Source organism: Squalius cephalus (assembly GCF_949319135.1).
Source record: "Squalius cephalus genome assembly, chromosome: 25".
NCBI classification, from domain to species: Eukaryota; Metazoa; Chordata; class Actinopteri; order Cypriniformes; family Leuciscidae; genus Squalius; species Squalius cephalus.
Window position 1 is genome coordinate 12,401,483 of NC_137146.1, and position 17,945 is coordinate 12,419,427.

General features: G+C 37.6%; 2 protein-coding genes across 3 annotated transcripts in view; one reads left to right on the forward strand and one right to left on the reverse strand.

Moving 5' to 3' along the window:
• Positions 1-835, reverse strand: part of gars1 (glycyl-tRNA synthetase 1) — an 11,931-nt gene extending 11,096 nt beyond the window's left edge. The window contains exons 1-2 of the mRNA XM_079862894.1: positions 506-835; positions 1-77 (exon numbers count right to left, since the gene is read on the reverse strand). The exon at positions 1-77 is cut by the window's left edge and continues 25 nt beyond it. Coding sequence (XP_079719020.1) covers positions 1-77; positions 506-766 — 338 coding nt within the window. The 5' untranslated portion in view covers positions 767-835. The remainder of the gene's footprint in view (positions 78-505) is intronic.
• A 2,517-nt stretch (positions 836-3,352) lies between these two features.
• Positions 3,353-17,945, forward strand: part of ctdspla (CTD (carboxy-terminal domain, RNA polymerase II, polypeptide A) small phosphatase-like a) — a 38,750-nt gene continuing 24,157 nt past the window's right edge. The window contains exon 1 of one of the 2 annotated variants that reach the window (XM_079862901.1): positions 3,353-4,009. In XM_079862901.1, coding sequence (XP_079719027.1) covers positions 3,937-4,009 — 73 coding nt within the window. In that variant the 5' untranslated portion in view covers positions 3,353-3,936. The remainder of the gene's footprint in view (positions 4,010-17,945) is intronic. The other variant, XM_079862902.1, reaches the window with a different exon arrangement.

Sequence of the window (17,945 nt, forward strand, 5' to 3'; positions counted from 1 at the left end):
GCTTTCAGTTCTGCAACGGCCTTATTGACATCAACGTCAGGAGCATTTTCTGCCTTCAACTTACGCACAAGATCACCCTATGAGGAAAAACAAACAGTTTAGTTTATTACTATGATTACATATTAGAATACATATGTATCCATCAATATTTTCCTAGAAATATGATGAGTTTCGTTTCAACTGTCTGTGTTTTCCCTCCCACCCTCAGTCGGTCTCTGAATGTCAGAATTGCTCATCTCAAACGTGGCACTGACAGACTGAATCATCCAACAGTACAAACCCCAAATAAAACCACCAAACTGTAATACACTTCCTGAAATATCCCTTTTGCAAAAAAGCATTATGTAGTTTTCCATAATAAGCCATTTTAACTGTTTTGAATGATATAAAAGGGCCGCATTACATTCCTAAATGATGTTTCCACCTCGAATAAAAAGCAAATACGTATTTAATGCAATGCATGACAATGTGATACAGTGTAATGCTTGTTATTGTGTGTCATTACCTGCTCCTTCACTGCCAGCCTCAAGGGAGCCAGAACCTCTTCAATACTGCTATCCATATTCTGTCCTCCCGTCATCTCCAGCCACGCGCTTCTCTTCTTCTTCTTCTCACACAAACAGCCCGACAGCGAGAGTGCTCTGGTCGGAGGGGAAGCACACAGGCGTATGGGACTGGATCGGACCCTCGGAACAGCGCGGACGGTGGCGATCTGTGTACCGGTCCTGAGGAGGAGTGCTGATGTTGCGGTACGCAGAGACAGCATGGACCGAGAGGAGGAGCAACCACACCGCGGAACTGAATGATGAAATCCTCAAAAATGAGTAAGTGACGGCAGGGATTCAGTTCGACACTTTCGCCATTTCTTTTTGTAATATTGGATTGAGTTTAATCGAAAAATGGCAGATTCGCCACAATCTCTCCGTCTTCGACAATAAATCGAAATTTAAAAAGTGAAAAGTAGTAATAAAAGAACGAGCTAAAAAATAAAGTAAATCCTGCTTTAAATAAATTCATTTTTACTAATACATGAAAAATTATAATTAATAATAAATCATTTTAAATAGTAGGCTATTTTATTGACTTCTTGAACGCAACACCTTGTGGAAAAAAGAAGAAAAAAAACAATATACAGATCAATAAAACATACATTAAGAATTTCATTCATTCAAGAATATAATTATTCCTCCTTTTTGAAAACTAGAATAATTCACACAATACCATGACAGACAGTTTTTTGGGTCCTATTGACTTCCATAGTAGGAAAAAAATATACTATGGAAGTCAATGGGACCCAAAAACTGTCTGGTTACTGACATTCTTCTAAATATCTTCCTTTCTGTTCAGCAGAAGAAAGAAATGCATACAGGTTTGAAACAACATGAGGGTGAGTATATGATGACAGAATTTTCATTTTAAATTCCTTTAAGAAATAAAGTCAGCTCTTGACAGTTGATTCAGTTTATGTAATTGTGCGTTACTATTATTAGTGCTATCCTATTCTCTACAATACACGGTCTTTTTATTTCAAAGACACGATGCCCTTTTTCTTATTGCAATTCATTCATTGCAGGGTAGCAGTTATCTAATTCCAGTCCAAAATAATCCCAGGAATATTTCAGATCCTGTAACAATTTGTTTTTCTGATGTCCTAACATTAATTTCGTGGATGTCACTGATTTTTTTTTCAATATTTACTATTGAGATCGATAGATGAATGGACCATTGTTTTTTTTTTTTTTTTTTTTTTTTTTAAAGCTTGTTTTCACATTATCTTTTACATGCACATGTTATGCATTAACCGATTACCTGCTTTAATGGCAAGGGTAATTTCTCAATTTTTGGCTAGTCTAGATTACCCCTACCCTAACAACAACAATAATTCATCATTACCACAGTATACCTTTGGAGAATATAATTAGAGAAGACAATTTACTTAGGCTATATGAATATAATGATATAATACAATTTACATATTGTATACAAATATTTCAAAAATGTTAAAGGGAATATAATATCATAAAATCTCCTCTCCAATTGTCTCCTTAAACCAGGGTTCACCAATCTCGGTCCTGGAGGGCCGCTGTCCTGCAGAGTTTAGCTCCAACCCCAATTAAACACACCTGAACCAGCTAATCAAGGTCTCACTAGGCATACTAGAACTTTCAAACAGGTGTGTTGGAGCTGGTTGGAGCTAAACTCTGCAGGGACAGCGGCCCTCCAGGACCGAGATTGGTGAACCCTGCCTTAAACAGATCTCCTCCAATCACAGGATTCAGGGAGTTAAACACTCAGCAAACAATGTACTATTCGGCCACAAGATGTCAGTATAAGCACACATTTAAACAGTGCCTCATTTGGAACAACTGTGGAATAACAATAAACAGTAAATCTATTTATTCTAAAGCCATTTGCCACAAAGTAAACACTACAAGTACTCTACTTTACATATAAACGTCATCCATTAGTTATATAGACTTCCATTATTAGCTAAAATAATATTCTGTAGTATTTGAATATTTTCTTTTGAGTTAGGCTATATAGAACAACCATAAATTCTGATTCGGTTTTTAAAAATCCAAATTAATTTAGCAGCTCAACAGAACAACAAGCACTAAACATGATATATATTTTAATGACCTGTTGGCATTATTTATTTGTTTATAGTTGCATTGTTTATAATATTTTATTCATATTAAAAACGTAAAAAAAGATACAGAAATGTGATAAAGGATAAATAGGCAGTAAAACTAGTTGAGGTGAAGGTTGCATCACACAGACTGCCTTATTAAACATTAAGATCAAACACCCACCTTCATAAAATATTCAGCACCCCTCCCACCTCTCGCCCTGTCATTAAAACATTTCTGAAATCACTGCAATTTCTCTTAGTAGGCTATCTCATCGAAATCATTCCCCTCTAAACCATAGATTCTTCTGCGTAATGTAGCAAGTGAACAGTTGGATCAACTTTAAAAAATTACTTCAATTGGTAACACCTAAAGAAATGTTGTGATAAAACATGATAATTTAAGTTGAGAAAACTTAATTTCTTTAGGTGTTACCAATTGAAGTAATTTTTTTAAGTTGATCCAACTATTCACTTTTTACAGTGTATATAGAATTTATTATTTTCTTCATCACCAGATTCTTTAAATTTGATGTTTCATATAGCTTATGGTTTCCTGGTTCTTAGGTCTGAAATGACATTATAAATGTGAGATATGCTATCTAAAGTGAGAGCAAACAAACTAGATCAAAAAGTGCAATAAACTTAACAGCTTGACCTGTAACACAGATTACTAAACTAGTTGTTTTTGTAGGCCTATGTAGTTTTTTTTCTTTTTTACTTGACACTTCTTTGTTAGATGGTTTTGATACGACGCAAACTGTAGGCTAAATATCCAAGTGTCAAATATCTTTTCTTTTGTTTGTTTGTTTTAAGTGTACACAAACTTTTTTTTCCTCGTTTTCCCCCACTTTTTTTTGACAGTGTGGCTGATATCAAGTAAAAGTAACTGTAGGGTTACCTTACCATGGTACATTTTTCTAAAGGGTAGTTTCACACGGTCAAACCATGTGTGTGCGCGCGCACACACACATATACACACACTGAGAGAAGGGGAGAGAAAGAGCGGCTGCAGATTTAGACTCTTTGTTATTACACACTCTGTCACTGATCTCCATAGACTTGATTTCACACGAGGACTGAAATGTCGCCGATTGCCGTCATCTGACTGGAGCATATCGTCTTGCATCGATCGCCGTATGATCATGAAGTGTGTGTTGTATGTTTATGTGGATGCGGTGGTGTAAGATCGTGTGCGGTGAATGGTGCGTCTGCCATCTGGACTCACTCCGCTAGCTCGCTAGCATCAGGCTAGCTGAAAATTATCCAAAACATAAGTGACTGAGGAGGAATAAAATCCCGTTTCCATGGACAACACGTCCATCATTACCCAGGTAGCAAATCCAAAGGAGGAAGAGATCCTTTCTTGTCAAGAAAAAGGTAAGGCGATAGGCGCCTGCTTATGTGACTGGATGTTGGATGTTTTTGTTTTGACAGCGGAATCACTGCGGCTTTGCTGTTGATGCTTTTAAGATTTTATTAATCCGTAAGATTATAAAGACTAATGATTTTTTATTATTTTTTTTTAATTTTTTTTATAACAATAATTTATTATTATTAGTGTTTTATATTATTGACGTTTTTTTTATTGGAAATCAAAACTAAAATACAGAATAAGATTTAAAAAATTTTTTTTTTTTTCAATGTATGGTTCTCAGCTTCTGACTGAGAATCTCAAAACAAGTGTTTCCAGTCAGCTGCCTTCTGTTCGTGGTTTTAAGCAACAATGTATTTAACATGGATGCACTGTACTCGCTCACAGTTATTTCCCTAAGCATCAATCTTAATGCTTGTGCTTGTGCTGGAGCCAGAGCCTCAATAAGCGGATCAAATTATTTAATGCCACTGAGCCTGAAATCAAAACACTGAACTTGCTTTGCCATTCAGATCCCAGTTTGTGTACCAATTTCTGCATTTCAAATGATAAACGTGCATTATTGTACTGCTCAGAAATGTTGATGGTTTTCTCTCTTGAAAGCAATAACTGTGAATGAAAGAATCAGTGTAACTGCTACTAAACATATGATGTAATTTCAGTGTAAGAGGTGGATTGCTGCTGTCTGTAGTTTGGAAGGATTGGGTTAATAGTGAAGCAGAAATGCTTGGTTAATTTTCCCTTTGGATTTTGCAGTGCTTCTAAATAAGATTTATTTTACTCAATGACTTTGCCCAGCAAATCAATATCTCCTCCATCTTGGCACTTTCCCCAAGTGCTCTTGACACATTTTGAGTTGTTTTGGTCACCATCTGAAGCCTAATGCGGTTAAACCCCTTGTTTTTCTTGGGATTAAAACAATATGGTATCAAGTGCTTATTGAATTCCATAGGATTTCCATGGAGCGTCAGGAAACAAACTCCTTCTTATGCAGTTATCAGTGGCTTTTTATAATTGCTTCTTCATTTAAGTAGTTCTCAAGAGAGTGTTTAAACCCATGGAAGTCTTGGGCCTGCTTAAGTCAACACAACACGCACTAATGTGAGATGAAGTTATGAGATTACCCCAAATGAATTAATGAGAGTAAATAAATCACGTAAATTATTTTCATGTGGCTTTCGGCTGCTTTTCTGAGGATAACAACACAACATAAACATTTTACGGTCACTTAGAGCACAAACAGATGGTAGTCCACATGTCGGAGGGCTTACTTGACGAGAGAGGAGCAGAAGGACGAGGTCTGGTTTTGGGACGTAAAGCGCCCTCTCACCGCTCCCCTGCCAGGAGGTTGGATCAGTTGACTGAGAATACCTCCACTATGAGAGGATCACATGACAAAGGAATCCCTCATGTCTTGATATCAGTATCAGTTTAACATACTTTTTGATTTAGGATGAGACAGGATGCCAGCTAAGCTGGAATTCTGCCTATTAGATTCAGAGATGTTTCTCGCTGCAAAAATGTTGGCCTCTTATGCTCGGCTCCAGAGAATAAGTTCAACGCTCTGTTTGTCAGCCAGGCGTATTTTGTTTTTGCCATGAAGTGGTAAAGCAGTGGTCCTAAATAAATATTAATTTCAGCACGGCCATGTTTCAAGAACAGGAAAGCGCACACTCGCAAATCAAGCCATAGCTGCCAGCCTGCCACCTCTTATGGGAGTGAATGGACCCCTATAGCAATTTTTTTTTAAATCACAGTAATTATTTGAACAGATTTAATGTGATTGATGATTGAATATAATGTCCTTTAAAGAAATATTCCAGGTTCAGCACAAGTAAAACTTAATCAACACAAAACAATTTCTACTTTGTTCTTCTTTTCTTCAAAAAACTAGAAATCTGGGTTGCAGTGAGACACACTGAAAGTGAATGGTTGAAATGGAAGCAATGACAGATTCTTTCTTCCCAATCGATGCATCTGAGTGGAATTGAAAAATTCGCCACCAAATATAAGTCTATCGTTTTACGAGAAGATTGAGTTGACATTTTAATTAAAAAAGGTAGAAAATGAAAAATTTCCATGGAGGAATCGTTCACAATAGATATGGTGAATTTTCATGACATTCTCACTGTTTATATAGTATAGCCATGCTGTGTAAAATTCAAATAAATAAAAATGGATTATTTAAAACAACTTTTCAGTTCAAATAATAACATTTTACATTCAATTTTAACAGAATAATTATTGTAAGTGCCATTTCTGTTTTTAAAATGTTGTGTTGTTATTCCTTTAACTTGAAATTAAGTTTTTAGATGAAGCGTCCTTTGAGGGGGGCACCCACTGACATTTCATATAATAAATGTATTTACTTTGCTTGATGCAGCAAGAACACCCCTTATGATTTTGCATGGCCAGGAATTCCCATCTCTGCTTTTGATATTCAGAGCTTTCTTTGAGATTGCATTTAAAGAATCTCATTGAAAAGATGCCACTGTCTCTCATCTACAGCTAAAAAAAAGGATAAATGAAGCATAGCTTTCGAGGTTTGTCATGCAGAAACACAACCTGAATCCCTTTGCAAAACGAAGCTTTGCACACCGGTCCCCCTTGTACGGCGTAAAACTCTCCTAACCCAGTGGCCTTGGATGTCGGCCACGCTTGCTGAATATTTCAAACCAGATGGGGCTATTTTCAGAAACCTATCGGTTTCATTGTAAGCAAAGAAGCATCTGACAAATGCATGTCGTGTTTTGAGTGCGGCGCTGGTGTTTGTGCTTATAGAGTGCACCTTTATGCATAATGTATTGAGTTTAATGAAGTTGACATTGGAATCTTATTGCTGAGGGTTTCGGGACAAACACCGTCACAGGTGATAAAGCGAATCCAATTGTAGATGCACGTGATGGATGAGGTAGAGACTTTTAGTGCTTGTTAAAAGCTTTTTACCCTTTAGTCTCTAAGAGAAATAGTCAAGGTTAGGTCTCCTTCCACTTTATTTGGGAATATGCTCTCATTTTGCATTCTTGTTGCAATCTTAACCTTGCATACCGAATGCGGTCGGGTGTACAGTCTGGAGGCCTTTTTTGGTCTCTGAGTGAGTGTGCAGCAAATTGCAAATATGTGCTCATAATACCAGTTGATTAGAGTACACATTATGTTTGTTTGCGAGACATGAGGCCTTGTTTTGTCAGTCCACAAAAACTCATAGCATAAGCGCTAGGGAATTGGCCAGGCCAGCTAATGTCGGGAAGCACATGATGACATCATACAATCAGCATGAAACACTATTATCCAACCAACTGTATAAACAACCCCTGTATCATCCATCTGTGGTTGACATGCAGTCTGTTTGGATTGCTTCATGCAAATTATGGATTATTAGCTTTATGCAGGCATGGATTGTGATGAGGGAAAGCAGTTTATTTAGATGTTTTCATGTATGGATGCACTGATATTAAAATTATACTATATTGTGCATATAAATAAAAACTAAAAAAAGACTCATTTTAAATGCTACAAGAGAATTTAGGCATCAGAACAGTACAATGTTTAATAGCCTATGAAAAAGGAATATTCATTTTGTGATTTGCTAAAGATTTCATTTAAAGGGTTAGTTCACCCAAAAATGAAAATTCTGTCAGTAATTACTCACCCTCATGTTGTTCCAACCGCGTAAGACCTTCGTTCATCTTCGGAACACAAATTAAGATATTTTTGATGAAATCTGAGCTATGTCTCACTCCTCCATAGGCTGCTATGTGACCGAAACTTGCTGGCCCAGAAAAGTTATTAAAGAGATCGTTAATATAGTCCAAGTGACTCCAGTGGCTTAATCTTAAGTATGTCAAGCGACGAGAATACTTTTTGTGCGCAAAAACAAACAAAAATAACGACTTTATTCCACTTTTCATTTCCTTCTCTCTGGGCCTCGTAGTGTTTTTGCGCTGCGCGTCTGTGTTGCACGTCATCACGCATCACACACATGACCGGCGTCGGCCAATAGTGAGCCTACGTGGTGACGTGTAACACAGACGCGCTGCGCAAAAAGACTACGCGAACCAACTAGAGGCCCAGAGAGAAGGAAATGAAAAGTGGAATAAAGTCGTTATTTTTGTTTGTTTTTGCGCACAAAAAGTATTCTCGTCGCTTGATATACTTAAGATTGAGCCACTGGAGTCACTTGGACTATATTAACGATCTCTTTGATGACTTTTCTGGGCCAGCAAGTTTCGGTCACATAGCAGCCTATGGAGGAGTGAGACATAGCTCAGATTTCATCAAAAATATCTTAATTTGTGTTCCGAAGATGAACGAAGGTCTTACGCGGTTAGAACAACATGAGGGTGAGTAATTACTGACAGAATTTTTATTTTTGGGTGAACTAACCCTTTAACAGTATTACATTATTATTGCTTTTAAAGATGAACTATAACTGAGTGTTAAAATTAAGGGGAAATGAGTATGCACAGCAATTAAATATTCAATATCAAACAATACCAATAAATTAAACAAAACTCTAATATCGGCCAGATTATCAAAATACAATATATACTTGCGCATCCCTCTTCATATATATAATTCGCTTATGTTCACTAAGGCTGCATTTATTTGATCAAAAATACAGTAATATTGTGAAATACAGTAACTGTTTTCTATTTAAGTATTTTTTTTTTAAAATGTAATTAATTTAATCCTGTGATGTCAAAGCTGAATTTTTTGCATCATAACACAGTTTTCAGTGTCACATGATCCTTCAGAAATCATTCTAATATGCTGATTTGGTGCTCAAGAAACATTTCTTATTTTTATCAATGTTGAAAACAGTTGTGCTGCTTAATTTTTTTGCGGAAATTGTGATACATTTTCTTTCAGGATTCTTAAATAAATATAACATTCAAAAAAACAGTATATATTTGTAACATAAAAGTCTTTACTCTTTACTTACTTCCTTTCTGAATTAAAAAAATCTTACTGACCACAACATTTTGAACAGTAGTTTATGTATGTCTTCAGATTGAATTATTATATGGTATATTATAGTTTTATTTAATAATGTATTTTATATACTGTCTCAGAAATAATTCCTCTTCTTTAAAGCCACAGCCATACACATTCATACAGACGTCTATGATTAATTTAGACGGGGACATATTTGACAGTGACATTATTATTGAGGAGACATTATAAAGATGCCTCTGGCTTCCCCCATCATGCTTTGCTCTCTATAAATAGCATATTGGAACATGACGTGCTAATAGAGTTCAAAAGGAAGAGTTTCCCTGGCTATCCCGAGGCTACAGATACATTCCCACATGGGATGGGATTGAATTTAATCGAATTCACTGTACTGTGTTGCATTGCTGCTGAACTGAACAGCTTTGCTCTAATAAGTCTTAACTTTGTCAGGAATCATTGGATGAGCCGTTTACCTTAATCAGATTAGCAAGTGTCTGAGCGAAGATGTTTATCCCCACACCGCTCACATCGTCAGCCAATTAGAAGCTGCCTGGCTCCTCCTACAGAATCATATTTCAACATGGGAGAGCACCAACGTTGTGGTCCTTATGCAATATGGATTTGTCGCCTTGCTCAATAGCAAAAGCATGTTTGACTTCCTAATTCTCAGTTTAAACATTCTCAGTTCCTGCAGAAATACCAAAATGTTGTGTTCTATAGTTTTTAACAAGAAGCATGATCATGTGCTAATGGCCATTGATAAGCCAGTCATCTACTACTGGCTAAACTTCATGTTTAAACCTGCTGGACAGACTAAAACTCTTCCATTTCCACCTAAAGTTGGCGTGACGTATCTTGATCTTCAAGCAGAATTTTTTAACAATGTACTGTAAATCCACAAATCTTTTGTTTGCATCACTGATTCCGTTATTTTTTTCTGTGCCGCAACTGTGAAGCTTTTTTGAAACAATCTGAATTGTATAAATCGATATTAATGAAGGCAACAGGGAGATCTTGGAGGCTCGGAGAAGGAGATGCATCTGTTGAGATGCAGAAGCTTGAGGCGCTTGTGAGAAACGGTCCGCACTAAATCAGACCCACCATCAGAAGCCTCAGAGGTATTTATTCTCTTCCTAAGACGCTCTTCCTCTCTTTAATTGTTAATGTCATCTCTGAAGACGCCGTCTGTGGATTTGTGGCTTCTGGAAGGCTGATGGAGGTGTTGAAAGGAAGCTGAGGAGATTGTTGGCGGTCAGAGTAGCCAGAAGTCATGAGGGTCAGATAGTGTGGGTGGGCTTCGCTTCCGCTTGTGTAATGATACTCACTGGCACCATCCTGAGTTCTTCATTTGATGGCGCTGGGTGTGTGTTAATGTGTTAGTATATGTTATCTTAGTGTGAATGTGTGAAATACTATGTTTCTCTCAGTCTTAGGTTTTCTGTATTTAGCTCGTCTGTAGACTCTAAGAGTAGCAGTATAAATTTGTGCTTGTTGTGTTATTTATGCAGCAGATCTCTTGAGCTTCGTTTGAGCTTTACTTCTGGTTTGTTTTGGACCGAATGCTAATTATCATTCCAGCTGCAATAGTACAAGGCATTCGGTACCAGAAATACTGTATTTTCATAAATATGTATTTTCAACAAAATATTCAATAATGATTTTTATTTTATACATTTTTTATATATATATTTTAATGTTAAGTTATGTTTTATTTAATTCATTTTTGACAAAAATAGTATTATTTTTTTAGAATGTAATTTTCATAACAAGTGGAAAAAAATACAAATCACTTATTTATACATACACATTTATTAGATGTTTCAAATAGCAATAATTTGCAGTAACTCAATAAAACTATTTTTTTAAGGAATATCACTATTTTTGTTCTATAATTAAAATAGTTTTAATATTAAATGTAAACGTCTGTTGTGCAGCACTTTGTTTGACAATTTTTTTAAATTATATTTTAAAAGATTTTTAAATGGTTTGTTTTTATGCCTTCATTTTATTACCACTCTTTTGATAATACACTTTTATTAAATCATAAATGAATAAATTAAATCAAAAAATGAATAAAAAAAAGAATAAATCTGGAAAAAAAATCTGAAAGAATAAAACATTTTATAGAGCATTATTATTATTTGAATTCATGATCTATGAATTCAACTGATAAGACATGCTTTTTGCTTATTCATTTAATTAAACATTTAAACACTGAATACAGAAAAATCAATACAAAAAACACTGATTTTTGGAAAAAATAAAAAGAAATGTGTTAAAATTTTGATCAATTGTTGCAAGTTTCATGATTTCATTGAATTAGACATGCTTTTTGATGACTAAAATTTCATGTAACCATTAAAATGCAGAACAATTAAACCTAAAAAAAAAAAAAAAAAAAAAAACGGAAAAAATGAATTTGGGGAGAAATATATAATAAATAATATATTAATAAACGGTGACAAAACACAACAAATAAATGTATTTGTTTCTGTTACTTTGTGTTTATTTTTTATTTATATCTTATATACATTGTGTATCTATTTGTATATCTTTATTTTTGATTTTACTATCTGTGTACTGTTGTTGTCTCTGTACTGAAAGCTTCTTCTGTCACCAAAACAAATTCCTTGTTTGTGCAAACATACTTAGCAATAAAGCTCTTTCCAATTCTGATTCTGAAAACTAAAATGGATTTCATAGGGCCTTACAGTTTTCTTTTATGTCCACATATTGACTTATCCAAGACCATTTTAACAGTATGACTTTCCATTATATGTTAATGTTAATCATCATAACTGCATGGTTCAGATATTGTACCCTGTTTTCACAGTGGCAGAAACAGCCGTTTCCTCCAGTGGAGAGAGTCTCAATTTTAGACCTACCGACCTTGGCTCTGTGGGCAGTCAGCGGTCCCCTGGGTTCAGAGTGGTTCTCTCTGTGAATGTGTTTTAAACTGGGTATAATTACGGTGGCCCAGTAGTTTACAACACAACCAAATTTAAAAAGCAACGAAATGAATCCACAACACAACAGAAATGAGCCACAACACAATATAGAGTCGGCAATCTTAATATATCAATACCACGATTAGTTTTAACAGTATTATCGACATAAAATATTACTAACATCACCTGCTTGAATTATAGTTGCGTATTTATACTCGAGAATGCTTTGACGCGCTACCACAGCGCATGATCCTTAAGGGAACGTCCGGCAATTCCACCAAGTGGTTAAAACGTATTATTTATTAGCTATAATGCACATAGGTGATTTTGAATTAATACATGTCGATATACAATGGTTAGCTACATACTGTTAAAACTAGCTGTGGTGTTGATATATTTTTTAGACTGCTGACTCTATAGAACAGTGGCATGGAAAACTAGCTTTATCGCGCTCCGAAAGCCCTCTAGTGGTCGGGAGCATTTCTGTTGTGTTGCGACTTTATTTCCATTGTGTTGTTCATTTTCCGTTGTGTTGTGAATAGGGATGTTAACCGATGACCGTTTGACCGATGGTTGACCGTATCAATGTTAACCGATCAAAGTTGTCGGAGTCGGTTAAAAAAAAAAAAGTGATCTCTAAATTAGGCTATTATAGACAGTGGACTAAACGCTACTACAGTTAGCCATCTCATTCCAAGATCTTTTTGTGTGAAGTGAACAAATCCCTCACAGTCAATTTTTCATAACTCGCCTGTTTGTACTTAATAAACCAATAAAAACATTTGGCGCGAGGTCTCAGCGTTTGGGTTCGTGCGCTCACAAGATTTGCGAAAAGTAAAGGCTACAGGCTAAAACACTCGAGGTTAGAGCCAGGGCAGACGACAGGAATCATCATCTTTCTTTATTATTGTTAGCACTACCTCAAACTAAAGCGGCGTCTCTTCGGAGCTGTCATTTTCTTAAATGAGCCGCGGCAATGTTTCAAATGAGTTTCTAACGCTAGACAAACGCCTTTATTTTCAACGCGATCACCTTGTACCCAAACCATATCGAAACTAAGGAGCCATTTGTCCTCCGATTACATACAAGCTCCTCTGCGCCGCGTTTGCGGGACTCATGTTTCGCGCTGTAGGGGATTTAAAAAAAGTGACGTGAGCGGGAGGCAGAGCGGCAGAGAGATGCGACAGAGTTGCGAAATTGCAGGCGCGGCTCGAAATGGCTGTTTTTTCAAATAGCGTAGCATATTTTAAACTAATCGATTAACCGGTTTCAACCGGCTAATGAGGCTCGGTGGTCGGTCAAGAAAATGTTTAGTTTTCGCCATCCCTAGTTGTGAACTTATGTTTTCTTTTTAAATTTCGTTGTGTTGTGCACTTCTGGGCCACCGTATATAAAGGCTCAAGTTCACTCTATTAGCTGAGGCTACAGGAGATTGAGGCAACATTGCAGGCTGGGACATGACCAAAACATGCTCTGATGATGTTGACACCATTTCAAGCACTGCTGCCTTTTGAATCAGATCACTTTAAACTGGCAGATCTGTGGTGGAAGGTTAAAGTACTCACAGCCTCCTACACTCCAATCTACTGTTTTTTATAGATGCTTGCCATGGCAAGCATCAATATTATTATAGCTCATACTTCTAAAGTTAGAGCTTTGATCTTTGGTGTGTGTGCCTTCCCACACCTTTGTGCTATAGACATGAATGATACCTCAAATCATTTGGATTGTTGAAGAGAGGTGTGCTATTATTTTTATAACCTATCTGTCTTATTTTCCTGGTGGGCAATGAAATGGACAAAAAAAATCCTTACATTTCAGAAGAGACCTGAGCCATTTCTAGAGACCAGAATATCATAGAGACTTAAAGAAGTCTCATAGCAACATGCTTGAAAACACCCAGAATACCTTTTGTATAGCAACACCCTGGCAACCATCCACAACACCCTAATAGTGGCAGCAGGTTTTGAATGGTCAAGCCCACTCACATTTTGTTCTTTTGATTTTGGCCAATAAGCAACCACCCAGAACATCATAGCAACCACATAGAAACATGCTAAAACTCTCTGAATACCATAGCAACTGCATAGCATCACCGTGGCAACAATCCAAAACGCACTAGCAAAGTGGTGGAAGGTTTTGAATGGTCAGGCCCACTCACATTTACTACTTTTGATTTTGGCCAATAAGCAACCTGCCAAAAAATCCTGGCAACCACATAGCAACACTGAATTGCCATAGTGTGATTATTTTTATTCCTTTCTATGTAAAGCACTTTTAATTGCCATTTGTATGAAATGTGCTATATAAATAAACTTACCTTGCCTTGCCTTGCCAACATGCTAAAAGGCAGTCAGAATATCTTAGCAGCTGCATAGCAACACTTTGGCAACAATCCAGGACACGCTAGCAAAGTGACGGAATGTTTTGTATGGTCAAGCCCACTCACATTTTCTTATTTTGATCTGGACCAGTAAGCAACCACCCAGAACATCCTAGCAACCACAAAGCAGCATTCTAAAAGACAGTCAGAATATCTTAGCTACTGCATAGCAACACCCTGGCAACCATCATCAATAAATTAGCAACTTGGGAACGATTTTATATGGTCACTCAATCCCACTTACATTTTCTTATTTTGATCTGGACCAGTAAGCAACCACCTAAAACATCCTAGCAACCACATATAAATGTTTTAAAACCACTGAGAATGCCTTAGCAGCTGCATAGCAACCATCCATAACACACTAGCAACGTGGCATCAGGTTTTATATGGTTCATGCAATTAACGTTTTCTTCAGAAAATCTCCAATTCAAATTCAGATCGCCTGCTCATGAATGCCAGCATATGCACTACCCACTAGGCCACGTCTCCCACTAATTTACCAGTTTTAATGCTTTTCCTAAATGTAATGACTGAATTATCATGCTCAGTTTTATATTTGATGGAAAATTCCAATTTTCTCTGTGAAAGGACACAGAATATAACAGAATATTTAAAGTCTAGTGCACGTGTGTGTGTCTCGGTCTGTAAAACGATGCCATTCTGTATGAAATCTGAGAGTCTCTGTTGAGTCTTCAAAGTGAAGGGTGAACTACATTTAACGGTGAGCTTATCTCCTGAGAGATGTGTAAAGTGGAACAGTGGTGCTGTAGGGAAATGTTTGTGTGTGGAAACGACATGATTACCTGCTTTCAGCAACAGTAACCTGCAAATGACCACTGACATTCTCTCTGAGTTGAATAACGGGGACGCCCTGCCAAATTTAGATACGATATTCTGTATTCCAGTCATGGGGAATTCAACCGTCAATCCAAGCACTTTTATTTGCATAAAAATCAACTTACAGGCACACGTCTCTTTGTAAGACTGTCATTGTCACCAGCGTGCCCTTTTCGCATCAGTCCTGAGAGATGCCTGGATCAGATGCTAATGTCAGAATCAGAAAGACAGAGACGGAGCACGAAACATATTGTGTGCAGTAGTCCTACATCTGCTATCTTCAGTCTTTTTTCTCCCTCCCACCTCATCTGCTCTGCCTCTGCTTTTTCCAAAACAACGTGGGACGTGTTGTGTAACAGGGCTGAATAGTCACATCTCTCTTATTATTTTCAGCGACTAATTCCACCGCGTCTGTCACATCCTTGATTTCTTCAGCCGCAGTAACGTGGCCGCAGGGTCCGGAAGGGTCTCGTCAACAACGCGATACATCACAAACTCACATGAGAGATGTGTTCTTCTTCATACCACCCCAACACTGTCACTACCAAGCAGTTTGGGGAAAAGATCAGATCATTCATTTCATTGTTTGTAGTGGGTACAAGCAGTACATTCTCATATTCCCACCATATATGTCAGATAAAATCACAAAAAAATATTATACACAAATAATATTAAATTAAAAATGAAACTCGCATCTTTTTAATATTTAAATTAGTTCATTTTAATTTGTTTAAGTAAATGCTGCTCCATAGATGTAACAAAGTTCAAGTTCAGAGAAAAAGGAGGCGGGAACCGGCGAACATTAAACGTAACTTTAATGACAAAATAAGCATAAACAACAAAACGAAAGTCTCTCACAGAAGACAAAAGCACCAACATAAATGTCCCAGGCCTGGTCCTCCCCTTTGCACTATCATCACTCCTCCTTTTATCCTTCCGGAGCTCCTCCGTGTGACTCGAGACCGGTGTGGCGCACAGGTGCCACTGGAATCACTCCGTTCCCACTGCTCTCGACCCCGCACTGCTTGCCCCATACCACCATCGCCCTTCGCAGGTCGGGGGGCATCCACGAAACTGCGCTCTACTCCCCGTCATGTCGGCTGCAGCACCTTGGGGTAAGGACAGACGAGGCGGGAGAAAGGAGATGGAAGGAGGAGATGGGAGAGAGGAAAAGATAGAAAACTAATTCTGGGCCCGGTTCCCAGAACATACTGCCGGGTCCTCAACCAGCTGAGAGGCCGTCACTCGCGGTGCCATGCGATGGTACTGGACGCTCCTCTGTATACAGCTTTCTACTCCTCCGCCCCCTGGTGGACGACGACAGCTCCTTCGGCTACGGTTGCCCGTCAGCAAGCCCACCGTTCCCTCGCTCTGTCTGCTCCTCTCCATCATGCCGTTCCCACAGCTCTCGGCCCCATTAAAACGAAAAAAAATGTGTATGTTTTAAGGCTGTCATATTGGATAAAAGACTCCTTAGTCTTCTCAGACTTCAAACACTAGCCAGGGCTCCAGACTGCGACCAAATTTTGAGAGTGTGCGACTGAATTTTACATCCAGTTGCACATGTGCGACCAGTACAATTTTTTTTTTTTTTTTTTTTCACTAAACGTGGAAGGGGCGCGTCAATGAATCCGGAATTTGTGGCAGGCAAATGAGTGTGAGAAGAATAGGGAATGGCCACTGTAACTGGCTAATGTGTGGAGGGGGAGGGTCCTAGAGATAATCGAGCGCGCGTAAACGTCCGTGGGAAGGAGACGGAGACAAATATCAATGTCACAGACAGACACAGTCGGATGATGATGATTCAGAGTCAGAGGTTTGTAAGGTGATAAAGGCCTGAACCCACTATTTTCAGGAAGACTGTCTGCGAGAATTCAGCTGGTTGAGAGGTAGCCTACTGTAAGGAGACGAACTCCATGAGCTGCGAATGTTGCAGTTTAAACACAATACGCTAGTTAGACACATTCTCAGCCTCAAGCATAGAGTATGCCGTGACATGTTAATAAATAAAAACAAAATGAAAGTGGAAAGTGCTTCACAGACCGTTTAATAGTTCGAACCAATAATAGACCGCGCAGAGCTTCTCTCGCCAGTCGCGGGCCGATCGCGAACACGCGAAACAGTTACATCGTGGAGATCCAGTGAAGAAATCCACTGAGTTCGCGACAGAATTAATAACATTGCTGCGAGATCCAGTGAGAAACGTTCAGATTTGACGCAGAATTCTCTGTTATAAACCATATCATATCAAACAGCGCTGACGTGGAAAACAGGAGAAACATCGTGCCATGAACGAACAAGTTATAGAAGGCTTTAGGTCAGCAACATTCATGATGGATTTAATGTAGTAACACTTACTGTAACTATGGTATATTGTGGTTATAACAGTAGCCTACACATCTTTTTCTAGCACTTCAAAACTATAATATCATATTTAAATGTTTTTTTTAATGTGTTGACAAAACATTTTTGTTCATCCTTTAAAGATTGTCCCTATTTATAAAACTAAAAGTTTCAAGAAGTAGGAAAACTCACACTTATTTAAAAAAAAAAAGATAAAGATTAAATTACTATTGTAAACATAGCTGTAGAGGACGCTTATTGGCTATTTTCACTCCCTAATATCTGTTTTGTCACTCATTTTGCTTTTGAATTAATATTAAGACATTATGAATGATAATAATTAAAGTTAACTTTATCTATACACCTCAAATTAAGCTCAGTGCTTTGTCATCCCACAGTGCTACCAAATACTTTCTGTAGAACTTAATGCTGCTGCCCTCAAATGTTAGTCTGGAGCCCTGTGAACTTAAA